General features: G+C 31.1%; 12 protein-coding genes across 12 annotated transcripts, besides 4 other annotated features; 7 read left to right on the top strand and 5 right to left on the bottom strand.

The window, feature by feature from the left end:
• Positions 1–78: 78 nt before the first annotated feature.
• Positions 79–360, top strand: TVAGG3_1045250 (ankyrin repeat domain-containing protein 49 family; the record flags this gene model as incomplete). The annotated part of the gene is made up of 1 exon (XM_001584340.1): positions 79–360. The coding sequence occupies one exon, from the start codon at positions 79–81 to the stop codon at positions 358–360; it is 282 nt and encodes a 93-aa protein (XP_001584390.1).
• A 240-nt stretch (positions 361–600) lies between these two features.
• TVAGG3_1045260 (glycine-rich protein family) lies at positions 601–1,650 on the bottom strand (the record flags this gene model as incomplete). The annotated part of the gene is made up of 1 exon (XM_001584341.1): positions 601–1,650. The coding sequence occupies one exon, from the start codon at positions 1,648–1,650 to the stop codon at positions 601–603; it is 1,050 nt and encodes a 349-aa protein (XP_001584391.1).
• Positions 1,651–2,001: 351 nt separating this feature from the next.
• Positions 2,002–2,790, bottom strand: TVAGG3_1045270 (uncharacterized protein; the record flags this gene model as incomplete). The annotated part of the gene is made up of 1 exon (XM_001584342.1): positions 2,098–2,784. One exon carries the CDS (start codon positions 2,782–2,784, stop codon positions 2,098–2,100), a length of 687 nt encoding a protein of 228 aa, XP_001584392.1.
• Positions 2,791–3,099: 309 nt separating this feature from the next.
• On the bottom strand, positions 3,100–3,999 carry TVAGG3_1045280 (leucine-rich repeats (6 copies)-containing protein; the record flags this gene model as incomplete). Its single annotated transcript, XM_051255657.1, has 1 exon — positions 3,100–3,999. One exon carries the CDS (start codon positions 3,997–3,999, stop codon positions 3,100–3,102), a length of 900 nt encoding a protein of 299 aa, XP_051081231.1.
• Positions 4,000–8,699: 4,700 nt separating this feature from the next.
• TVAGG3_1045290 (ribonuclease inhibitor domain-containing protein) lies at positions 8,700–9,539 on the top strand (the record flags this gene model as incomplete). Its single annotated transcript, XM_001584344.1, has 1 exon — positions 8,700–9,539. The coding sequence occupies one exon, from the start codon at positions 8,700–8,702 to the stop codon at positions 9,537–9,539; it is 840 nt and encodes a 279-aa protein (XP_001584394.1).
• A 245-nt stretch (positions 9,540–9,784) lies between these two features.
• On the top strand, positions 9,785–10,012 carry TVAGG3_1045300 (uncharacterized protein; the record flags this gene model as incomplete). Its single annotated transcript, XM_001584345.1, has 1 exon — positions 9,785–10,012. The coding sequence occupies one exon, from the start codon at positions 9,785–9,787 to the stop codon at positions 10,010–10,012; it is 228 nt and encodes a 75-aa protein (XP_001584395.1).
• A 39-nt stretch (positions 10,013–10,051) lies between these two features.
• On the top strand, positions 10,052–11,710 carry TVAGG3_1045310 (ribonuclease inhibitor domain-containing protein; the record flags this gene model as incomplete). The annotated part of the gene is made up of 1 exon (XM_001584346.1): positions 10,052–11,710. One exon carries the CDS (start codon positions 10,052–10,054, stop codon positions 11,708–11,710), a length of 1,659 nt encoding a protein of 552 aa, XP_001584396.1.
• Positions 11,711–13,654: 1,944 nt separating this feature from the next.
• On the top strand, positions 13,655–15,520 carry TVAGG3_1045320 (uncharacterized protein; the record flags this gene model as incomplete). The annotated part of the gene is made up of 1 exon (XM_001584347.1): positions 13,655–15,520. One exon carries the CDS (start codon positions 13,655–13,657, stop codon positions 15,518–15,520), a length of 1,866 nt encoding a protein of 621 aa, XP_001584397.1.
• Positions 15,521–15,640: 120 nt separating this feature from the next.
• On the top strand, positions 15,641–16,525 carry TVAGG3_1045330 (uncharacterized protein; the record flags this gene model as incomplete). The annotated part of the gene is made up of 1 exon (XM_001584348.1): positions 15,641–16,525. One exon carries the CDS (start codon positions 15,641–15,643, stop codon positions 16,523–16,525), a length of 885 nt encoding a protein of 294 aa, XP_001584398.1.
• Positions 16,526–16,831: 306 nt separating this feature from the next.
• TVAGG3_1045340 (PAS domain domain-containing protein) lies at positions 16,832–18,238 on the top strand (the record flags this gene model as incomplete). Its single annotated transcript, XM_001584349.1, has 1 exon — positions 16,832–18,238. One exon carries the CDS (start codon positions 16,832–16,834, stop codon positions 18,236–18,238), a length of 1,407 nt encoding a protein of 468 aa, XP_001584399.1.
• A 483-nt stretch (positions 18,239–18,721) lies between these two features.
• Positions 18,722–18,749: a mobile genetic element.
• Positions 18,750–18,840: 91 nt separating this feature from the next.
• Positions 18,841–18,868: a mobile genetic element.
• An 83-nt stretch (positions 18,869–18,951) lies between these two features.
• Positions 18,952–21,699, bottom strand: TVAGG3_1045370 (protein ubiquitination; the record flags this gene model as incomplete). Its single annotated transcript, XM_001584350.1, has 1 exon — positions 18,953–21,670. One exon carries the CDS (start codon positions 21,668–21,670, stop codon positions 18,953–18,955), a length of 2,718 nt encoding a protein of 905 aa, XP_001584400.1.
• A 1,144-nt stretch (positions 21,700–22,843) lies between these two features.
• TVAGG3_1045380 (protein ubiquitination) lies at positions 22,844–24,193 on the bottom strand (the record flags this gene model as incomplete). The annotated part of the gene is made up of 1 exon (XM_001584351.1): positions 22,844–24,193. One exon carries the CDS (start codon positions 24,191–24,193, stop codon positions 22,844–22,846), a length of 1,350 nt encoding a protein of 449 aa, XP_001584401.1.
• Positions 24,194–24,250: 57 nt separating this feature from the next.
• Positions 24,251–25,656: a mobile genetic element.
• Positions 25,657–25,749: 93 nt separating this feature from the next.
• Positions 25,750–25,771: part of a mobile genetic element that runs on past the window's edge.

A 25,771-nucleotide genomic window follows, 5' to 3' on the forward strand; every position in this document is an offset into this window, starting at 1 on the left:
AATCTAATTCATTATGCAGCAAAATTAAATAATTTATCTCTTGTTCAAGATCTTATTTCATGTGGTGTTGACCCTAATATGAGAGATAATAATCTACGAACACCACTCCATATTGCTTGTTATAACAATTCAATCGATGTTGTCAAATTTCTTCTTACGTTTAATGAAATTGATATTAATGCACAAGATATATGTGGAGATACTCCTCTTCATAAAGCATGCAATTATAATAATGAAGAAATTGTTAAAATTCTCATCAGATTAAGAGGTATTAATATTAACATAAAGAATAATCAAGGTAAAATTCCTATTAAAATGACTAGCAATGAAAGAATTCATAATCTACTTATTAAAAAATGATAATTCATAACAAGTTTATATATATTTCCATTACAATCTATCTGATCATTGGAAGTTCAGATATAGAAATTCATAAAATTATACATAGATACCATCATTCGTATCCTTTTGTCCGATTTTATCAAATAACCCTAATAATCATTAACTTGAAATCATTTTCTTCTCAAGAAATAAACGCGAAGAATATGTGTTATTTTCCTGGTATTGTATATTTCCAATAAATAATGCTAATGTGTTTATCTAATCATAGATAAAAATTAAAAATGATTTTAATAGAAAAGATATAAAATAATTATTTGCAGTGAATGTAAATATGCAAGTGTGAAATGGCCCTAAATATTCAATTTCACATTTTCCATGACCAAAGTAGAGAACTGATTCTCCATTAACTATTAATGGCCTTTGAAATTTAAATCCAGAATGATGGATTGGTTGGTGAGAATGAATAGGATTTTCTTTTGAGTATTCTTTAGTTATTGCATCGCATTCTGGATGACCAGAAACAAATGATGAACCGCCAGCACCACTTCCTACAGTGCATCCTTTTTCACTTGCTCCTCCACCGCCATAATATCCGCTTCCCCCACCCGATCCATACTTAGCATTGCATGCATTTCCACCAAATCCAAAACCGCCGTTTTGACCATTCATATCGATAAATTCATATGAAATTCCCCCTTGTCCCCCTGATGTTTGCTTTCCACCAAGAGCATTTGTGAGAACTATACTAGGATCTGAACATTCTATTCCATATTGGGTTCCATCACTTCCATTTAATCCGCTATTTCCGCCTTTTATTAATTGATTATAAAATTGAGAACCTGCGCCTCCACCCGATACCATTATACGGGATTTCAATGAGTCAAAATCATCCCAGCTTCCTGGTATGAGTCTAATATCGCTCGCACCGCCACCAGAACCGCCTTGAGTATTACTATCTTCTAAATGTATCGTACCATTTCCTCCACCATTATACCCATTTGAGGCATTAATTTTTCCTTGCTCACCTAAATAAATATATAGAGTTAGGTCCGAAGCACTCGAAAGAATACCACTGGTGTATGCTCCACGACCCCCTTTGCTAAGATCACTTGATAGATACCCTCCACTTGCACCATACAACCAAAACTTGTAGCTCCCTGGAGAGATTTTTACAACATATGGAGTGCATTTTGACGATACACATGGGTATTTTAAAGTGAGTACATCTTTATATAAGGATAATTCTGTTGTTAATTTTCCAAGTGAAGAATTAAATAAACTAACATCAATAGTATCCCAATATTTCATAAAGTCTTATATTTTCATCATCATTAGGGACAATTTTGTCGATTAGTTTATTGCCAAAAATCAAGTTGCAACATAGTTTCAGAGTCTTGAGACATCAAGGCTGACGTGTCTCAGTAAATGATCTACCATATCAAATACGAATTTGATGCAAATATTTTAATGACATATTTGGCAATTGTTAAAGAAGAATTAGATCAGATTATCCTTAGATAAAGGTAAAAAGTCTGTAAAGATAAATAAAATCTTATTGTGATTATGAGTTCTAACAAAATGGTTAATTTAGAAATAATTATAAATTTTTTCAAAAAAAATCTTATATATTAAATGATTTACTTAGAAGGCTCTAATGAACAGATTACAAAAAGATGTAATATAGATTCGAAAGTAGAAAAATAGATTTAAAATCTGAAATTTTTTAGTATTAAAAGGAAAATAAAACAGTACTACTTATTTGAAGGATGTTTGAATGTTTTGGAGGCCTGGATTCTCTGCTTGGTTCTTAGCGGCATACAAATCACGAATTTCCTTCGGCATATCGATATCTCCGTTAAGGCATGGAGCAATGCACATGGCAATAGCATCAGTAACAGCTTGTGGTGTGATTTCACGTGGTTTTGCAACAAGAGATTGTTCAGTTTTTGTCCTCCATTTATTAGAGATTGTAGTCTCTGCAATCATGAAAGAAGTTGGCATCTTGAAGTTTGCTGTGAGGTCGTAAAGCTGAACGGTCATTAAATCATCGGATATTGGTGTGAAAACAACGTTGAAAATTCCTAATTTGCTGTTGTCTGGATTGTATGTTGCAAGCATTAGTGCCTTGTGGGCAGTTTCAAGTTCATAGCCACCTAAATCAGCCATTGCTTTGAGCATTGCCTCGACTTCTGGAATTTGCTTTTGGAGTGAAGCTGGAACAAAGATTTTAAGTCTTTGGATAATTGCTGAAATAACAGCTGGGCCCTTTGACATCTTTACTGTGAACTTTTGATTAGTTGAAGCGGAAATAAGATTTTCAAAACTTTTACCTGGGGCGACATAACCGACTTGTTTGACTACCATGCCATCGCGAACACTTTGGCATATCTTACCAGTCAATGCCATAGCGGCGCATATACCTAGAACGATAAGTCCTATCATTTGGAGAAATTTGTAAAATTTCGGTTGATAGCATTCAAAAATTGAGAGGAGAATATTCAAAATTAGAACCGGAATATAGTCATATTGTAAATGATGTCAATAAGAATATTACAAAAACTTTAATTTGTGGTTCTATTTTTGGAATTCTAACAAAGTTTGAGCGCAATGTCTATTTGTGTAGCATTCTATCATTTCTGAAATTAGATATTTGCTAGAGTTCATTGTAAATAGAACAAATCCTTATTTTATTCAACATCGAAATTCAATTTAAAAAAGAGAAGAAAAATAGAAACTCATAGATATAAATTCGTTTATTTAAGCATCACACAAACTATCATCAATAAAATCACCTACTTCTGCTTCAGTTTCAGAAGGATCATCAAAATCACTAGCAAATGGATCATCATCCATAGTATTCATTGAAAACAGTGGATTTGTAAATGTCGTGCTTGCAGAAATATTAGATATTATATGTTCAGACATTTCAACAAAACTTTCATCTGAACTCTCTTCATTTCTCTTATGTATCAAAAATGCAATCAAACCTGCAATCATCAATACTTCGATTGCTGCAAGAGCAATTAAAATATAAGTCAGTAATGGCATTGAACTTTTTTCTGTAGTTGCTTTTTCTTCACTCATAAATGCTGATGTATATGTGTTTTCGGAGAGAGATAATTCTGAAACTGTTTCAGTTGAATTCTCTACATCTGTATCTCCTTCTTTTGGAGAATTTTCTGGTTTAACATATGGTATCTCATATGGGTCATCGAATAAGGGGCATTTTTTACTATCTTGTGGAAGTATTTGCTCTGGCAGAGATATATATCTCGGATTCTTTGGATAAGTATAATCATATTTTGCATAATTCTCGAATGGAACAGCTGAATCACATTCAGCTTTTATTGCCACTACTTTTGGATTTTGATTCCATAATGATCTTGCATAATAATCAGCAACAAAAACTCTTGGGACATCATTAAAACCTTCAGTTTTGACTGAACCTCCATAACAAAGATTATGTAAATAAGGAGCATTATAAACAGGTGATTGATCTGATTTTACTTTTGTTCTGATGACCAATGTTGTTAATCCAAAATCAACAACTTTTCTTGTCTCTTCATTATATCTTGGTAAAGAATTAATTGCATTGTTACCAATGGATTTAACTCTTGATGGAACAATATAAGTAGATAATAGTTTTCCATATGTCATTACTAAAGTGTTTGATCTTTTATCAATAAGTTCATGTGCACCTAACATATATATAGGATGATCACAATCTAATTCGAATTCTATATCTTCAATACCATAAAAAGCCTGAGGTTCAATCGAAGTTAATTTTCTATGAATGAAAAACTTCTTAATTTTTGAGAATGCAAAACAAAAATTACTAATAGAATTAACATTTGGAGGAATATTTATCTCTGTAAGACTTGTCGAAATAAAGCAGTTATCGGGCAAAGAACCACTAAAGTCTTTATCCGTGAATTCGACATTTTCTAATCTTTGACAATTATTAAACAATCCATTTGTAAGTGAATTTGCTTTAATTGTTACTGATTGTAAAGATGATGAATCAAAAGCATTATAACCAAAACCATAATCTTGGGAAAGATCGAGATAAGTAAGATTTGAACACTTATAAAAACAATAATCATAAAAATACAAAGAATTTGATGGGAATGTCAAACTCTTCAACGAATGACAATTTGCAAAGCAATATCTTCCCAAAGTACTTGTTCCTTCTGGTATAATAATTGTTTCCAATGATGTGCATCCACTAAATGAATAATCACCAAATCTATTGAAATAATTACATAAGTTAACATTTGTCAGTTTTACACAGTTTTCAAATATTCTATTATCAAGAGATTTATGTTGTGAAATGAAATTGATTGTTATTGATTTTAGATATTTGTTATTTGCGAATGCACTTTCCATTGTTTCTATATAATGATTGATAGTTATTTCTTCTAATTTTGCTGTTGAAAATGCATAAGGATGTATTTTAGTTATTGTTTCTGGAATTGTAAATTTAGTTCTTGTTGAAGAAGTTGGTATATAATAAACGATTTCATTATCTTTTGTTAATAATCCATCGTTAATTTGTAGTTTTGCATTATCTTCTAAAGTAATTTTAATATCATAAGAATATTGGAAATCAAATGGTAAGAATTGGTTTTTATCAGCACCAATAATGATTTCTTTAACATTAGTAACATCTTGGAATGGATTTTGATCTGTTACTGTGACACCTGGACATACTTCTGCACATCTTCTCTCGCAATTTTCTCTAAAGTAAATATAATCTTTTCCAAATTTGATTTTTTCTATTTTAGCGCCTTTCAATGAATAGTTACCAATTTGTTCTGTATCAGAAAGATCTAACTCAGCAATTTCAAGTTTTGTTCCAACAAATGCATAATGTCCAATAGATGTAATAGTTTCTGGGAAATTAACTGTTTTCAAATTTGTGCAACCCAAAAACATTTTATCTGGAATATCAAGAACATTTTGTATTGTTACTGACTGAAGACTTGTGCAATTCATTAGTAAACCAGTTCCCGCAACTGTTGAGACCGTACAATCCACTAAGGAACTACAAAATGCGAATGCATATTCGCTTCCAAAGACATGAGGATGAACATTTCTTAATTTTTCACATCCATAGAAAGCTCGAGGTGAAATTGATATTATGTTAGATGTATCAAGGTCTGTCAATGATTTACAAAACATGAAACCATTACTATATACTATATGTATATTTGACGTTAGAGTTGTTAAACTCAAATAAGAAATAAATGAATCTTCATTAATTATTAATTCTGGATTTGATGATTTGACTTCTTTTAAGTTGTAGCAATTTCTAAACATTCCTATACATGTCTTTGCTGTTAATCCTAAATCAACAACTTCTAATGATTGGCATTCCATGAAGAAATTTTTAGAAGGTCTATAATGACCATTAGGCATTCTTAATTCATTTTCAATTATAACTGATATAAGATCATTACAATTAATAAATGCTTCATCAGCTACATCAGCTCTATTAAATACAACATGCTTTAGTTTTGTATTTCTAAATGCTCTATATCCAATTGATGAAACAATCTTAAAGTTAAAAGATTCAATCTGACAATTTTCAAATGCATTATTTCCAATATAATTAATAGTACATCCTTCCCGGAAATTGACATTTTTGAGTTTAAAGCAATCACAAAATGCTTTTTCTCCTATTTCTACATATTGTGAATCGATAAATATTGTTTCTAAGTCGTAGCACTCATAGTATGCGTAATTAGGAATATTTGAACGAATTGTAAAGTTTTTGATGTTAGTGTTTCGAAATGTTCCACTCCTACTGCCTGTTGAAAATTCTGCCATTTTCAAATTCCAACAATAAGCAAATACATCGTTGAAAAGGTCTGTTCTACCAGCAAATTCAACGTATTCAATTGAAGAATGTACAAAAGCTTCATCACTAATGTAATGAAAACTCCCCCCAAAATAAGCTCTCCTGATGATTTGGTTTTGATAAAAGTACCTTTCAGCCAAATAATAAGATTCTATATCAAATTCGTAATTTTTAATGAGCTGATAGCCCTTGAATGGTGGTAGCATATAATAATAGAAATTTTCCATCCTGATTGTTTCAATGTTATGAGTTTGAATTAGATTTAGGATGTTATTAGGGATGCGTTAAACACGCCATTTGACCGGGCGTACATTTTTTTTGTTCGCCCAGTTGAGAAATTCAAAAATTAAAAATAAAATTTTAATCTTGATTTTTTTATTTTCGTGATTTTTTTGAAACTTACATAAGCGATGAAATACTTTTTTTAAGTAATCGTTTATTATATATAAATATATCTTAATAAATTTAATTCCTTAAGGTAGAGCGTGTTCAAATTTAAAATCTCATACAATATTTTCTTAATGGCGTATTTTTCTGAGGTCGCCCAAATAAAGGCGAATTCAAAATTGAGAACTCCAAGGCGTATGGCGAGTATTCAAAAAGTACGCCACTTACAAAATATTGAATGTGGATTATCAATTTTTTGGCGTGTTCAATTTCAAATTTTGATATTTATGTTTATTTTATTCAGTATAATGCTAAGAATTAAAATATAAAATTCATAGAATTTTTTGTTTGAAAATATTTTACATTTTTATTAGACCACTCCTAGACTAGTCATCAGGTTATCCTCAGATCATCCTCAGACTACTCCTTATCAGATTACTCATCATCCTCAGACTACTCCTTAGACCCCTCCTCATCAGACTACTCCTCAGATCTTCCTCATAAGACTCCTCCTCAGATCTTCCTCCTGAGACTACTCTTCAGACTACTCCTTAGAGTCCTCCTCATCAGACTAGTCCTGAGACTAGTCCTCAGACTACTCCTGAAACTACTCCTCAGATTATCCGCAGACTCCTCCTCAGATTATCCTCAGACTCCTCCTCAGATTATGCTCAGATTATCCTCAGACTACTCCTCAAACTCCTCAGTCTAATCCTCAGACTCCTCCTCAGATTATCCTCAAACTCCTCAGACTACTCCTCAAACTACTCCTCGGTCTAATCCTCAGACTCCTCCTCAGATTATCCTCAGACTACTCAGATTATCCTCAAACTCCTCAGACTACTCAGATTATCCTCAAACTCCTCAGACTACTCCTCGGTCTAATCCTCAGACTCCTCCTCAGATTATCCTCAGATTATCACTTTACATATATATATCGATAACTAAATAATTACTTATTATACTTTCTTTATTTTTTTTAATTTTAAAATAATATTAATATATCTTTCTACGTTTAATGATGAAAAGAGAAAGAGGAGTAAAAAGAGGAAAGAGAAAAGAAAGAGAGAGAGAGAGAAAAAAAAAGAAAGAAAGAAAGGAAAAAAAAGGACGGTGATAATTTTGTATTGTTTTGTTATTCGGCCGAATGGCGGCTACTTCGTACCCGCCATTCGGCCCCAAAAATGGCGTATTATTCTATTTTTAAACGGTCATGGCGTAAAACCGTCGCATCCCTAGATGTTATCTTCATTATTTATGTCATCAGCTTCTGTAATCGTCATTTTAGTTCCATTAACAGTAATTTACTGGTTAAATATCAAACTTTTGGTAATTAGTGAATGGAAAATGGTACCATAAAACATTTTTAGATAGTATGAAATTGAATAGTTTACAATCTCAAAAAATAAATGTTTGAATAAAGGATGAATATTCCAGTATCATTAAAGAATCAGATATCTTGAATTTAGAAATAAGTTTATGGTGAACGGAAGATATTGATGGAAATACGTTTATTGAATCATGTTAATGTACATTTTCATAATGAAAATGGCCAACGATATTTTAAAATCTTACGATATACTTTTCAGAGATCACTCTCAAAAATTTTATATCGCTCAGAATTTATAAAACCTAAACTTTTGAATTTAAAGGGTGATGTACTATATACTTGAGAATCACACAAAATGACAGGTATTTTTTAACAGATATTAGCTGATTGATATTCATAAAGAATGACAGGCACCCTTTTGAGAGATCACAATTTCAATGGGAAAAATTGAGAAGTTTCCATCGGTTAATTAATCGGAAAATTTGTTTGTTATTTAATACAGAATAAAATTTCTTGATCATAAGTGAAAACGGTTAGAAAAGCATTGAAAATTGAATTTATGTCCATATAAGAGTAAACCTTAATTATGAAAATTCTCAACTACACTTCAAGACATTTATTATAGTCATGTATTTCTGTCAATTTTAGAAAAAATTAATCAAACCGATGGAGTTTTAAAAAATGTATTCTGGTTCTTTTAATATACTATAAGAATTATTAAGTTACAACAAATTTGAATTCAATACTCAAATTCAATTTTTTAAGCCATCGCGAATATAAATGTTTCATAAGATTTTTCTTGATTCATTAATTACAAAAACTATTAGATATAGCACAGTCACCCCAACATCTATTACAATAGAATCTACTGATAATTTTGATACAATAACTGAGCAAATTAAGTCACAAGGAATTACAAAGCTTATAATTGGTAGTAGTTTGCAGGAATTACCAATCTTCGATGGCTTGCGCTTAGTTAGATACCTTGAAATCCAATCAACTCAATTTGAATCAATTCCAGAAGAAGCATTTTCCAATAATCAAAATATCCAATCAGTTGTTTTATCTTCAAGTATTACAAATATATCAGCAAAAGCGTTCTCAAACTCATTTATTCCCCAAATCAATCTTGAAAACGTTATTTCAATTGAATCTGAAGCATTTTCTAATTGTTCCAATTTAGAAGTAGTTACTTTATCAAGTGTACAAACTCTTGGTTCTTATTGCTTTTCAAATACAGCAGTGATTGAAATTCAACTTTCAGATAGCATTACGGTTATCCCAGAATATGCATTTTATAATTGCCACAATCTTACAACCTTTATTTCAAACTGTAATTCATTTGGTTCGTATTCGTTTTACAATTGTACATCCCTCACAACATTTAATTATAATTTCATGTCATTACAAAATTTTGGAACTGATGTTTTAACAAACACAGCATTAGAAGAGCTTTCAATACCATCTTGGTGTCTTTATGACTCTCAAATCAAGCAATTGCCTCTCAAGAAATTAACTGTTTCAAGCAACAATAACTATATTGATAGAGATAATATAAGACATTATTATTATCAATATAATCACTGGAAACAATTGAATATACAAAAGATTCAAATTTAATAATTTTATATAATTTACCTATTAAAGAGATAATTACACCAAAAGATCCAGATTTTAGATGTCGTGTAGCAATTGGCGGTTGTCCAAATCTTGTAAACTTACCAAACAACATTGAAGAGATTTTTTATATCGGTAGTTGCCCTGAAATTGAGATAGTTGATCTTTCCATTTGCACACATATTGGAAGAAACAGTTTCTTTAACTGTCCAAAGCTTAAACATATAATTGGATGGGGAGATCATCCAATGACAGTTGAACCAAGTTTGTTCGAGTTATGTCCATTAATTGATATTAATTCATGGACATCTAATATTGCGTTCGCTAGAATTAGTCGCGAAATGTATTATCCACTTGAAAACACATATATAAAAGAGTTAATTATTAATGCAACTGATGTACCAATATTCAGGAACTGTATGGAATTAGAAAAAGTTACATTTGTTGAAGGTTCTGGTATGAGTTATATTGGTTGAGATCAATTTCAAAATTGTATAAAATTAACTGAAGTAATAATGTGCAGCACAATTACTACTATTGGACCTCGTGCATTTGAAAATACAAATATTACTCATATTGATCTTAGTCGTGTTATTGATTTAGATCTTTCTGCATTTAATGGAACAAAAATCAATGAACTCATAATAAATCAGAATATTACAAGGAGAAGAAAAGATGTTTTCGACCGTGATACTGATCCAATAGAATACAATAAAGGAAATATGTGTTATTCACCATATGTTGAAAAGATCACAATTGGAAGTAATGTTGGACAATTTATTCCTGGATATTTAAACAATCTAAACCTAAAAGAAATCATTGTTGATGGCAATCCATTATTTGTAACAATTAATAAAGTTATATATCCAGCAGACAAAGAAACTCTTTATGCATATCCAGGTGGTCTAGAAGCAAGAGAATTTACAATTCCTAGTCATGTAAAATTCATTAGATTATATGCATTTGCTTATTGCAGAAATTTGGAAAAAATAATTGTAAATTCAAATGTTTTATTGACAGATGGAATGTTCTCATATTGCACAAGTGTTAAGACAATTGAAATCAATAATGAAACAGATTATTTCCCTGCTGGTTGTTTTGCACATTGTGCTAATTTAACAACAATTAAATTACCTGAAAATGTTATAATAACTCGCTTGTTTTATAGTTGTTTCCAAGGATGCAGCAGTCTTCAAATACTTAATTTTAGAAACCAACTAAAATATGTTGGAGAATCTTGCTTTAAAGAATGTGATTCATTAATAGAGATTGACTTTTCTTATATGTACAAGATTCCTCCAAATTGCTTTAGATCATTTGGAAAAGATAAAATAAATTTGCTTAATAATGCAAACATCAAAACAATTTGTAAAGAAGCATTCATGGAATCAAGTATCGCTGAATTTGTCTGTCCCGAAAACTTAATAATCATAGAAGAATATGCCTTTGCTAAATGTTCCTTGCTAAAATCATTTAAGTTCAATGAAAAAATATCTATAATCAGTGATTATTCATTTTCTGGTGTAGGATTGGAAGAATTGTTTATTCCAAATTCATTGAAATCTATTACACCATATAGTTTCCGTAATTCAAATTCCATTCGATTCAACTTTAGTGAAGGAGGACATCCTATTTATTATGTTGAAAACAATTGTTTCATGAATAAGAATGATGGATTAATATTTATCATTGAAAAAAGAGGTAGTGTTTTTGAAATTCCTAATAATGTTAAAATGATCAGTAGTTCGGTTCTTTCTAAATATGATTACTATCAATTCGTAATCAACTCTGATACTCATGATTCTGCATTCTTAAACTTCTCGGATTACTTAATTAAATTATGTATAACATCACCTAACTATGCAAAGCATTTAAATGAAGATTGTCTTCTTAAAATATATGATAAAAATAATGCTGATAGATATGCAAAGGAAGGAGAATATGAACCAACATATAAATTGAATAATAACCTATATATGAATGATTCATTTTCATACATTTATGAAACAATTACTGAATCAACTTTCGCATATTATGTTAATCAATCATTACCATTTTTACAGGACTTGAATGCTTTTTCAATATTCCATTCAGTTCTTTTGGTCCTGGTTTCTTTATTATCAGTTGTAATAATAATACTTTCAATCATTGCATTGAAAATTACTCATGAATAAAGATCAAATTATCTTTTGTTAAATTTTATAAAATAATGAATAAAAATCGATTATCTGTATCTAAAAATATATATTGTGTTTATAGGAGCTTGATTTTATACTTATTATATAGAGGATAACTGGGATTTCAAGAAATTTCTTTTTAATCATGTCAATTTATATATTAATGCACACAAGACTAATGATCCTGAATGAAAAAAGCATATTCTAATCCTTTATTAAATTGAACAGCTTGGAGACCCTAATATATATAAATATTTCGCCAATATTTTGAATACTCCAAAGAAAAAAAGATTTTTCTATAAAAGTACATGAGAATGTATCTATTGCAAAATCAAAGTTCGAAAAATTTTCGAGTGGATTGCATTAGCCTGAACTTTGTCTATATTTTATAATAATTCTATACGGTGTGTAAAGTGCTATTCATATCACAGTTTATACGTCACAAAATTAACAAGAAAAGAATCCAAAATAATGGCCTGTTGTAAATCATAGAATTAATTGTATGACCATTATCAAAAAGTTGACAGTTGTTCCCAAAATTTTGGAACTCATATCAAAGATTATATTAAGGACAACAATTTCTTTAATATATTCGAAATATAAGACATCAAAAAAATCATGAGATACGCGAAATTCACTACAGATGAATTCAATTCTCTTCTTGAACAGTATCATTCTATGGTTAATGCACATGATTTGTATATTTGTACTCTAGAGACAAATATTTCAATAAATAACTACAAGAAGCAATTACAATACTAAAATCAATTCAAAAATTCATGAAAATGGTTATTGATATTTTAGATCTTGTGCAAAAGGATATTTCAGATTCAACAAATCAAATCGAGAAACTTCAAACAGATTTAGTTAATATTCAAAAAGAAAATGAAAAAGAAAAACAAAAACTAAAATCTTCAATCACAGAAAAAGAATTTATTTCGTTATATTCTCAACTTGAAAAAACTAATGACATTAATGGAATCTGCGAAATCTTTGATGAAATAACAGAAAAAAGGAAATCAAACTATGAAATCCCTAGTAATTGATAAAATTGTGGATCAAAGATATTCTCAAATTCTTCATGAAGCAACCAAAAAAGGAAATCTGAATCTTGTTAAGGGTGCACCCTTAAAATTCTGATTGAACAAGGATATGACACAGAATATTTGGATAACAAATTCTATACTCCACTTATTTGGGCATCATGAAAAGGTCATCTTGAAGTTGTTAAATATCTTATCTCTGTTGATTCTAATAAAGAAACAGAGAATAAAAATGGAGATACTCCACTCATTCATGCATCAGAAAAAGGCCATCTTGAAGTTGTTAAATATCTTATCTCAGTTGGAGCAAATAAAGATAAAAAGAACCAACAAGGGGGAACGGCACTATCACATTCATCTGGTAAAGTTAAAAAATATTTATTATCTTTAGAATAAAATTAATATTGTCAATTCAATAATGAGAATACAATGATGATAATTTCTTGAATGCAATTTAAATAATATCAAATTATCTTTAAAAATAGATAAATTGATCAAATGTAATGTCAATAAATTTATTAGCATGCATTTCTTCAGAGCTTTCTGATAGAAATTATTGCTCCTCTGAACAAATTAAATTTTATATACACAGTTTACGTTAATTAAATTTATTTTTATATCAGATATACAAAAGTATTATTATACAAAAGACCGCAGCCTCCCTCTCAAATTTGAGTGCATTCAAAAAATATCTGTCCTTAAAAAGACGAAATATATTTAATTAAAAAATAATGTAATTAAATTTCGTCCGTACATAACAATTCAATTTTCAATTATTCTAATTTCAGAAGGCAATATGCAGCATACTACTTCTATGATATTATCAAGATTTTTTCGATTCAATGTAAAAATTATCGTTTTCTTTTGAATTGAAATTTTAAAAAACGAGCTTTTAAGGATGATCTCTCCAGGTGAGCGATTTAATACATTTGGAGGTCATCGCTTAAGTAAAAAAGCCGATGCTCAGACATTTGAGATTGGAAAAAGGTATGTTATTTCAGCGAGGAAGAACGCTGTCTACACATTCATTCACTTAGTCAACCGTACAGTCACAAATGTCCCTTGGGTATTTTGGTTACAACTTATAATGACATTCATAGACCTCGCCATTGCGGTTACTGGACCATTTTGTAAAGCAATTTGGGAAGTAAATCCAGGACTTCTCCAAGTTACCAAAATTCTTGAAATTATCATACGATTTGTTCCATTAGATTCGAACAAAATCGTCGAAATTGTCATATTTGTAATTTATGGACTTATTGATATTGGAATTCTTGTTTTTACACTTATTATCATCAATCAAGTTAAACAGCGCAAGGAAGTATCCAAAAAAGTTACAGTTTACTTTTACTTAAACTCAATTTATCTTCCAATATTCAGATGTTCAATGACTTGCATCTTTTCAGAGCAGCTTAGAGCATTTTTCGTTCATTATACATTTGGCAACTTCTTTTTATCCTTAATTGCCTTATGTTTCTTATTACTTCATTTCATGAATATTTCATTCTTCTCTTTTTGCATGGGAACAAGTCCAAGTCCAAATCTGAAGAATCCTTTGGCTATCTGGTGCCCAGATGTCATGCGCGTTGTTTCTTACGACTTCTTTATTGTTTTCAATTTCACTTTTCTTGAATGTACAAGGACCGTGAGTGCAAAGACATATGGTATTGTGTTAACTGTTTACCTTGTTATATTCCTTATCCCATTCTTTATTTACCAAGCTTTAGTTACTTATTATATTTCGTTCTTTGCATACGAATTCATCTTCGTTATCACACTTGCTACATGTGTTTTTGAAAGTGTTATCATTACCTACTCTTTCGTGCAGTTTCACGTAGGAGTTGCCGTTGGAATTGTATTTTGGCTTGGTTTACCAATGGTTATCAACGTTTTGACCCACGGAATCATCCAAGCCGTGGTCAAAGGAAGCCTCAAAAAGCTCAACCAATGCAAGCCAATGACTCCAATTGAAACAGAGAATCAACCTGAAATTACAGATGACTTGATAACCTCTTATGAGAGTCTAGGCATCAAGAACGCAAGGCAGGCAGTGCGGATTGCACGTATTGCTTGTATTTTCAGCCATCCTTGTTTCATGGATTTATCATTAATCCAATTTTTGATCCAAAACTTCCAATCTGCTCTTTTTGAGCTTATGCACCTTTCATTCCTGCTTCCTGATCAGACGCTTTTCGTTGCAAATTTGATGGATAATTTCATGGACAACAATAAACCATCATTAATACAAGAAGCGATCATGTTCCAAATCGTTACATCCCAAAGTGAGTCTTCTGCCGAGCTTTCACCTTCTTTAATCCGTGAGATCTTATATCAAAACCTTCAAGCAATGAAATGCCAGCAAGTTCTTCAGAAGATATGGTCTTCATGCTACAAGGGTGATATTACTGCAATGTCACGCCACGCTTTCACTCTTGAACACATCATCGATCAATTAAACAAGAAATGGACGTATCTAGCCCTCAGATATCCATTTTCCACGCCTATCCTCAAGGAGTACATCAAGTTCCTCAAAACAACAGGCTGCCAACACGCTCACGCCGACGCAATTTGCCAAGCAAATCCAAAATTAGAGGACACAACCGTTACAATCGACACGGAAATCAACATGAACATACTCAAACAGGCCATTGAAGAGGCTACTGATCGAAGACCTGTTATAACTTTGACGAAAATGAACTTAATTTTCGCAATTGCGCTGATTTTCGTTAATTTGATAATTCTGGCAACTGTTATTGGCGGCTAATATTTGTTTGATTACGTTGGTAGGTCTGTAAACTTGTTCCAACAGTTCGGAATTTGTTCGGATTATTTATCTCAAGCTCCGAACAATTTTTATGACATAAAGACTGTTGAATCAATACCTATGACATCTGCAGAGACTAAAAAGCGTGATAATTGGTATTCTTTCACGAAAAAGATGATCGAAGCTTATAATGTAATTCTGATGCAGATTCCTTCAGGCGCACTACGTGATCAGTTGAAGACAGACCACCAATCTGATTTTAACTACACAATGGATAACTTTACTCAGACAACAAAGACAAATTTGATAAATATGTTATCACAGTTCTTGTATTACGAAAATTCGATGTCGTACATACCAACAAATGATACTTTGTCGGACAGAGTTCGAGTAAATATCGATTCTGCGGCAGAATTGAGTACAAAGTCGATTTTGGATGTTTACGATACGAATACTGACTTATCGAAGAAGTTATCGTTGGTCAGTTACATTTTCTATGCTGTTGCTTGGGCTTTGGAGCTTTTTGTTGCAATTCCATGTTTTGTTGCGATTATGAACGGACTCAAAGAGGAATTGAAGTATTTATTCTCTTTGTATTTGACGATGGCAAGGTCAACAATATCGAAATTCATTGATGGAACTGCAAATACAAGAAGAACCGACCACAGATCAATTTCTGTTCTTCTTACGTCAACAGTAATGGGACATACGAGAAGTACAACGGATCTGAGCCAAGACGAGACCGGAGAAGACAAGATTATGAACGTTGCAGATACATTCAAGGTTTTGGTGAATGATAGTGGAGATCAATCATCTGTTTTACCTCCAAAGTTCACTACCAAAGCTTTAATGATCTTTACATCGTTCACATTCATGCCTTTGATCATTGCAACAGTAAACTTCTTGATTATGGACTTCCAAGTCAAGGAATTGAACAGATGCATGTATACAATGCAAGTTATCTCAGAAAGAACCTTGAAAGCCTCATTAATTCTCTATCATTGATCTCAGGATTCCCGAGATTTCGAAAAAGTGACATCGTTGATTGACCAAGCGACCAAAGATCATTTCGCATTACTATTTTCATCGAAGAATGATAAAATCAGTAATCATCTGTATAGTTCGAAGGTTTTCCAAGATGCCCACTTCAAGACAAACTGTGATGACACTTCAAATAACTCATGCAGGTCATTATCAGCCTTATTCGACGATTTCATAACAGTAGCTTCGAACAAGACATCAGGAAAGATATCCCTCAAGTCAGAAGATAGCTCAAGACTTCGAGAAGCTTATAATGATATTTTATTCCCGATGATGGACGCTTTATTAACAGATTCTTATGATTATACAGCAAAGAAAGTAACAACCTCTCAGAATACACTTATTATTATATGTGTTGTCTGTTATCTTTTAATGTTTATTATTTATTTCGGATTTTCAAATCCTGTAAGACACGAACTTATCTCAGCTGTTGCCTCCGTTAAGTTACCACTGAAGTTCATTGATCCAATCGACCTCTCTGACCAAGCAAAACTGATGCAATATTTACAAGGCGAATGCGACTACGGATCCTCTAAATTTACAGACCAACAGACTGGTGCTCCATCAGGCGCCACTTTCTTGAACGCTATGACCGTTCCTTTCGCTGTTTTCGAGTCAGATTTGAGTCTTCTTTTCGCAAACAACGCTTTTTACAGTCTTTTAAGCACAAGTCGCGAAGCCACTGTTGGTTTACCACTAGACGAGATCTTTTCCCATGTTTTACCATTCAAAGAAAACGAAGATCATCCATTCAACGCACTTTTAGAGGCCATTCAGCAGTTAAGTCGCGGTGTTGCAGCCCAGAACTTCTGCGAAATCGTCACAGCGATGGAAGTCCGCGAAAGATCGAATACTCCAGTGATGATCAGGTTAATTGGCGTTTGTGATGAAAAGAAAGGCGCCGTTCATGACGAAGACAAAGATTTCATTGAAGGAAAGAATATAAAGGCAACACAATACATTGTCCACATAATGAATTTGACGAAAAAGAAAGAACTCGAAGACAAACTCAAAAACGAATCCGATTTAACCCAGAAATTACTTGAATACGCTGTAACTAAACAAGTAATTCGATCATTGACGGAACAGGACCAAATGGTTGCAAAGATTTACGAGAAGAAACCATTGTTGGCATTTAATGTCAAAGCTGCTTCTGAAGATGAAGGAAGTGATGAAATTTTGTATGGTTGTCAACTGTTTTTGAGAACGTTTAAAGACATTGTTACGTCATTTAGTTCGATTGCTTATTTGTGTAATGATGCTCCAACGTGGTATTTCATTGGAGGACTCGGACAAAATGAAAATGACGTGAAAATTGGTGAAGAAGAATTGATTCAATTCGCTTTGTCAATTTTGGAAGTTTTCGGACAAAGTATTTCTAATAACGCGGCAACTTTGAGTGCTATTATTCACTTCGGTGATTTCGGAGTAATTCCTCTGAAGATGGACTTCCCAAGAGTCGAATTGTCTGTAAAAGATTTCTTGAGAGTTTCCAATCTTTCTGATAAAGGTTTCAGAGGAAAACTGTTTTTGACTGAAGAAGCTCTGGAAGAAGCAAAGGGAGTCAAAGGTTTGGTATCTCATAAGAACCCAGAACAGATCTGCGGTGAGAACGTGTACATTGTTGATAAATTGAATGAAATGTCAATGAATTTGGATGAATTCACCATCAAATAAAAATAAAAATAACATGTTAATTATAAAAAAAACTTACAGATTTTTTTAGAAATTTCAAAATCTGATTATTAATATGGGGTGTTTCGCGTGGAGTTTAGTATCGCCTTGTTTGATAGGTCTCTATAATTATATATAAACATAGATAATTAATCCAATGCTGATAAAATTTATTCGATATAAAATTCATCTCTCAAAATTTTCTTTCCAGATAACTCCACTCTCGGGAAGTCCAATTTGAATAATTAGTTGTTTTCTTTTTATTATCTTCTAATTTTTTATTTGGTGCAAATGTGCATTAATAGCGTCTTGTTCGAAATGCTTGTGTGATAATTATTGATGAAGCAATATATCTTTGAATTAACAAATCGGAAATCAAGAAATTTCATGCCGATTCACTTATAATATCTGTGTGTGATTGGATTTTGTATATTTAAAGGTGCACTTACCACCTACTGACACACTCTCAAATTTCCTGTTTAAATCTGACAGAAAGTGGTAAGTGCATCCTTAAATATACAAAGTATAAATCTGACATGGTGAGGGCATCCTTAAGGTTTTATTATCTATGAAGCTTCACACCCCTATATCTCTTTTTGAGAGTGTGTCAAAAAGTGGTAAGTGCACCCTTAAAGACGTAAACTTCATGATTAATCGCAAAATATTATATTGATTTTATTTACAAACATACAAACAAAAAAAATAATATAAAAAATGTTATATTCTGCAAGGACCATTATTCATGGTATTTTCTTCTTTCTTCTGGAACTCTCCATTAATAAATCTTTCCTTTAGATTTGAAGAAATCATTTCAATTCCTTTCCTTCCTTTGTTGTCAGCGATTTCTGTATTAATATCTTTTCTAGAAAGCAGTTTAATTGTGATTTCATCATTTCCATGTTTTGCAGACCAATGGAGAGCCGTGTATCCTTTATTAGATTGTAGATTGATGTCACACCTTTCATCATTTAACAGTAAATCAACTGTTTCGATGTTTTTTTGATTGATTGCGTAAAAAAGTGGAGAAAAACCATCATCATCTTTTGAATTCAAATCAATATTTTGTGATCTGATGAGTTTCTTTGCGCAATCATTTCTTCCATGTTCAATTGCGATATGCAGAGGTGTCTGGCCAAATGTGTTCTTCGTATTAACAAGAAGTGGACACAAAACAATTAAAACCGCCAAAACCTCCAAACAACCGTTTTCACAAGCAGAGTGTAAAGCTGTTTTTTCGAAAGATTCATGGATCAAAGGGTTGACGTTTTTCATCAATAGTTGCAACACTCCAAACACATTGTTATAAGCCGATGCAGATACAATTCCGTACTTTCCATCTACATCAGGAGCGTTTGGATCGCATTTGTCTCTGTTCAATTGTTTGATGGCAATTTTGTGCTGGTGGAAACACAAAGCTCCGATCAAAATATCATTAGAAACAGTGAAATTCGGTGAAACTAAGTTGTAAATGCTTTCACTGCCTCCTACACCGGTAAAGTAACTTGTTCTTTTACCTTTATCGTCTTTGACAACGAAAAAGTTCGCGAATTGCATCATTCTTGAGAAAATCTTGATAGATGAATACGCGGCACAGAACATTGTGATGTTTGGTCGGTTTGACAAAATATGACATGGCTCAAATAAATTGGCCGGAATTTTACAGTGGATAAAGTTATCGTCAATCTTCCTGTTGTCTCGGAATGAAACAATATCATCGTTGATGAGTTCTGTAATTAGTCCATGAGAGCCTTTGACGTTGTGAAGGTGATTCAAATAAATACTCCAATCTTTTTCGTAGGATTCTTTGAGTTCTTGGTAGAATACGCGGTATGGAAGTGGAAAGAATGGATCGTGTTGGTATTTTTCGTATTCTTGGCAGATTTCTGAATAAAATTTTTGATCAAATTTAAAAACGAAATCTGCGAAGTAAGCAAACAGAAGACAGGCATTTTTTTTGATCTTCGCGCCTGTTTCGTAGAATTTTTTGATGATTTCTACGATATTTTGTGGTAAATAACATCTTGTTTCTGTCAGAACGCGTAGTAAGGCCAAAACAGCGTTCATTTTAGGAAATGGCTCATAGAAAGTCATTTCCTTAAGTATTTTGTCAATAAATGATTCTTTCAAAGTAATATTAGAATTTCCTATTACAGTTAGAATTTTTTTGAACATATTTGCATACGTTGTGATATCTCTCCATCTAACAAGTGCTGCCAAGCATAAAGTTCTGATAAATATGTCAATTCCTTTTGGAGAATCAAAATCAACATTTCTTGATATCCATTTGATATTATCTTCGAAGTTTGTTGGATTCGTTTCTATTATGTGGTTCTGGAGTTTCAAAATGAACTTAAATTTCAAGATTTTATTTTGAGATAATTCTGGATGATTTTTAATGTATTTATATGGTGCAGATTCTTTCAACTGATTGATATCAAACACATCAGAAGAGTATCCTGTCAAAAATATTGAATTTTTGTCTGAATTTTGGGAATCAAAAGAATTATCGCTTTGATTTTGGATTACACTTGCATCAAGTGATTCCACGTACTTTAAGTATGGCTCTGTTATATGTTCTGGCAAAAAAATTGGACAATCTTGTTTTAATTTTTTGTAAACGTCAGCCATTGATGGTCTTTTGTTTGGATCTTGCACCCAACAGTTTTCTACGATTTCTCTCAAAAAGGTGTAGCTAAATTGGGGAATCATAAACCTTTTTCCTTGAATTATATTTTGTGAAAACGAAAGAGAAACATCCACCTGGTTAAATACGATTTTCTTGCAAATGAATCGAAAAGTGAGTATTCCAAATGCATAAATATCACTTTCGGGGGTAATTTTTTTGAAATTTCCTGAAAGTAATTCCGGCGGGGAAATTAAATCTGTTGCCATATCGAACGTTGCGACATTTAATTTTCTGTAGGCATTATGTGTGGATAAAATTGGATACAACAATGGTTCATAATTTTCATTCAGAAAAATTGAAGTAGGCTGTAAATCACCACAGACAAATCCTTGACTATGTAAATACTTTAATGCTGAAGCTACTCCAAGCAATATTTTTAGGATTTTTGGTGGCTCTAGATAAGATTTTGTTGATCTCAAGCGAGATTTGTCAATGTAGTAACCCAAGCATCCTCTCTTTGCATTTTTAAACAGTAAAGTCGGGCATTTCTTTTCAGCGTTATCTGGTAAGAAATATCCGTAAAGAGTACAAACAGCTGGATGATGTAAGCAAGCCATTGCATTTACTCTCTCAAAAAATGATTTCTTCCTACTATCTTTTATACCAAATTTTGTATGTGTAATTGCAATAAATTCGTTATTTGTTGATTTTTCCTTAAGAACATCAATCATGCGTAGTTCAGAAAGACTTAGTCTCTTAACATGTTCGAAATCGTCTGGTAAAAGCTTTCGTGGTCCAGCGAAAGACATTCAAGTCTGATTTCTTTTCTCCTCTTTCAAATTGAATTTATAGAAGTAATCCCACTTCGAATTTTGATCCCAAAAATTTCTAACTATGAAATTTGGTGTGACAATATATTATACTATCTATATCCATCGTCAGATACAAAAGTACGATTAGGTCTGTCCTCTCAATTTGCTACAGTCTTCGACGATTATTTCGAAATTTTTTGCTTATTACATATCAATAAAAAGTTTTTAAAATCAAATCGAAAAAATATTTGAGGTGTGCACGTTTAAAATAGTCGATCGTTTATTTATAAAAAAATTTAACAAAAATCAAAAAAATTGTATAATATTTTGTTTTCTCATTACTTTCGAATATTCAACGAATTCTGAATCGGTGAATAATCTCAATATTTCGCACTATTTCAAATTTATTCGAGTATGTTGCAATTATATTGAATAAAACGAATTATGGAATATTCGACAAATAAAATTGTTTGATTGCATCATTTGATTGATTTCTCATATTAATATGAACAAACACGAATAATCCCCTATCTAATTCATGCCATTTTGCTTAGTTTCTGGCAATTTCAATTCAATTTTCATCAATAAAGCTAGGTTCACTAAATTTCTAATCAGCAAATCAAAACTTTCATAACCATATTCTAATATATGCCTGTAAATTAGTTTCATATTTTAATTATTTTTTATTTTTTTTTACAATATCTGAGATTAATATCAATGCTAACATATTTTGCACCAATAGTAATATGCAAATATTAGCTCATATTCTTCATTTTCATATCAGCTATGAATGATACGTTTTGAATTAGCTTAATTAATCAACAAACATATATGGCAAATGTATTTTATTTATACTGTTAACATATAGAAGATATATTTTATGTACGCAAGGCTTTATACTCAAAGTTGGAAAGAATCTCATTATGAATTTAAGATAGACATCGAAAACAAACTTAATAAACTATGGTATTATATTCCCTCATATAAGTACTTCTATACTTAATATGAGAAGGTTTTGCGATTTGCCCTTAGTGTGGGAGCCCTTCTGAATTTATTTATTTTTAGATTAGCATTTCAAAAATTTTATTTATTAAATATGATTTTTATTATATACTACCTGCATTTGTTCATAAATTAAGGCAAAATCATCTTATTATACCACTATCAGCTTTATATTGGAACTAATTTATACACACAAGCTTCTAGAGATTGGTTTAAAAGAAGATGAATTTTGGTATTGTGAGTCATGTCAATAGGAATTTTACCTTGACGATTCTTTATGTTGATGTTAATACCTCTAAATCCTATGAGAATTTTAACAATTTCTTCTCTCATTTTATTGCATGCATCATGAAGAGGAGTATTTTCATATATATCTTGTGCATTAATATCAATTTCATCTAACGTAAGAAGAAATTTGACAACTTCGATTGAATTGTTATAACAAGCACAATGGAGTGGTGTTCGTAGATTATTATCTCTCATATTAGGGTCAACACTACATGAAATAAGATCTTGAACAAGAGATAAATTATTTAATTGTGCTGCATAATGAACTACTGTCATATTAAAATAGGGTGCTTTATGATATCCATTATTAACCGCATATTTGATTGAATAAAGATCTCGTTCTTGACTACATTTTACAAATGTTTCATAAAGACTAATGAATTCTCTTGAAATCCAATATCTTTCAATAAATTTAATGTTTTCATCAGTTGTTGAAATCTTATTAAATTGATTGATTTCTTTAACATTATTGTTATTATTTGATGATAACATTAATGTTTCAAATAAATGAGTGAAGATTTCATTTTCGTTTTGAATATTGTCATTTGATTTATTTCCTGTTTTCATTTCTTGATCAAAAGAGTTGATGAATGAAGAATAAAAGTTGATGAAACGAGAAATTGTTTCGTTTGTGCAGAATTCGAATCTGATAAATTCAATCAATTTATCGAATTTTGATGTTTCTGAAAATGATGATGAAAATGATAATAAAGGTGAAAATGTTTTGATGAATGAAATAACAAAATCACAGATATCATCTTCGTTGTAGACAAAAACATATCTATTACTCAAAATACTTGAAATAAAATCAACAAAAATATTATCGATGTTTTCGTTAAAATATGATGATGCAATAGAATGATAAACAGATTCAAAAAGAAGACAAAGTTTTGAAGGTCCAAGAAAAGAGATATGAGATGCGATGAATGAACATGTTTTATCGAAATCACATGTTTTAAGACTGTATCGGATGAATGATTCGATGTTTGATTCACTGATAATTGTTGATGAAATAATGAATTTGTATTGTGAAATAAAATCTTCGTTCTTGAGAAGAACACCAAGATCATAAATAATTTCACTTGTTTCGATGTCGATGTTTTCTGAAACATATCCTTCTTGAACAAACTTACAAAAAATGTTTAATGCTTTCTCAAATGAATCTTTATTATTAATATCAGTATTAATATCAATATTAATCTCTTGTGTACTATTGTCTGTAATCAACATGTTTCGAACTGTTTCACTTACAACAACTGCGTGTGATTGTGTTGTATAAAATCGATGGAGTAGGGGTAATTTTAGCTAAAAGTGACACACCTGTAAAAAGTGACACACCCGTGAAGGGTGTGATTACCGATCGGTAATTTCGACAGTTTAGAATTTAAAATTTTTTATGGAACTGTTGCGAGTTTCATAAAGAATTTAAGGAATATAAGCAAAGATTTGAATCAAAATCTTAGACCTAAGCCGCTCGATTCGCTCGCGGCTTCCGCGAATTACAGATCAGCAAAGATTTGAATCAAAATCTTCGAACTAAGCCGATCGCTTCGCTCGCGGCTTTCTTTATTATTTTAAATTTGCATATTTCCATCAAAAGTTCATAAGGTAAAAAATTTCGTTTATATTATTGCAAAATAAAATCTTCATTATTAAGATAAGTACCTTAATATGTACGTAAATTTTTAATGAAATTTATACAACATTATAAAAATTTATGAATAAAAACTTGATATAAAATAACATTTTTATTTTTACTAAGAAAAAAAAGGTTTTTGATAATAAATTTATTTTATTTCGAAAAAGTAGCAATAATCGTAAAAGGGTATTGATAGGCTTGCTAAAGTAACTAATTTTAGCTGTCAAATACTTTTGTATTTTGAAGTAAATTAGTATAAATTTGTTTTTACTTTTATTTCGAAAAAGTAGCAATAATCGTAAAAGGGTATTGATAGGCTTGCTAAAGTAACTAATTTTAGCTGTCAAATACTTTTGTATTTTGAAGTAAATTAGTATAAATTTGTTTTTACTTTTATTTCGAAAAAGTAGCAATAATCGTAAAAGGGTATTGATAGGCTTGCTAAAGTAACTAATTTTAGCTGTCAAATACTTTTGTATTTTGAAGTAAATTAGTATAAATTTGTTTTTACTTTTATTTCGAAAAAGTAACAATAATCGTAAAAGGGTATTGATAGGCTTGCTAAAGTAACTAATTTTAGCTGTCAAATACTTTTGTATTTTGAAGTAAATTAGTATAAATTTGTTTTTACTTTTATTTCGAAAAAGTAGCAATAATCGTAAAAGGGTATTGATAGGCTTGCTAAAGTAACTAATTTTAGCTGTCAAATACTTTTGTATTTTGAAGTAAATTAGTATAAATTTGTTTTTACTTTTATTTCGAAAAAGTAACAATAATCGTAAAAGGGTATTGATAGGCTTGCTAAAGTAACTAATTTTAGCTGTCAAATACTTTTGTATTTTGAAGTAAATTAGTATAAATTTGATATTATTTTAACTCCCTTTGAAAACCTCAATTTTCCATACAGAGGGAACGGGAATAGCATCCAATATTCCCTGAGAATGGTTGCGCATTCTCAGTTCCCTCTATATTTCGAACGAAGCTCTCATCGGTCTTTTTTTTAATACTAAACGTTTTTTTCCCCTGTCACTTTTAGCTAAAATTTGGGTTTGCCAAAATCGATGACCATTGATAACGAAACAAAAATCACTTACATATTTAACTAAAGATGAATTTCTGCAATACTGAGAATCAACAACAAATTTAAGGGTGCACACGAGAGGATCATG

The sequence above is a fragment of the Trichomonas vaginalis genome, chromosome I (genome assembly GCF_026262505.1).
Source record: "Trichomonas vaginalis G3 chromosome I, whole genome shotgun sequence".
Classification (NCBI taxonomy): Eukaryota; Parabasalia; order Trichomonadida; family Trichomonadidae; genus Trichomonas; species Trichomonas vaginalis.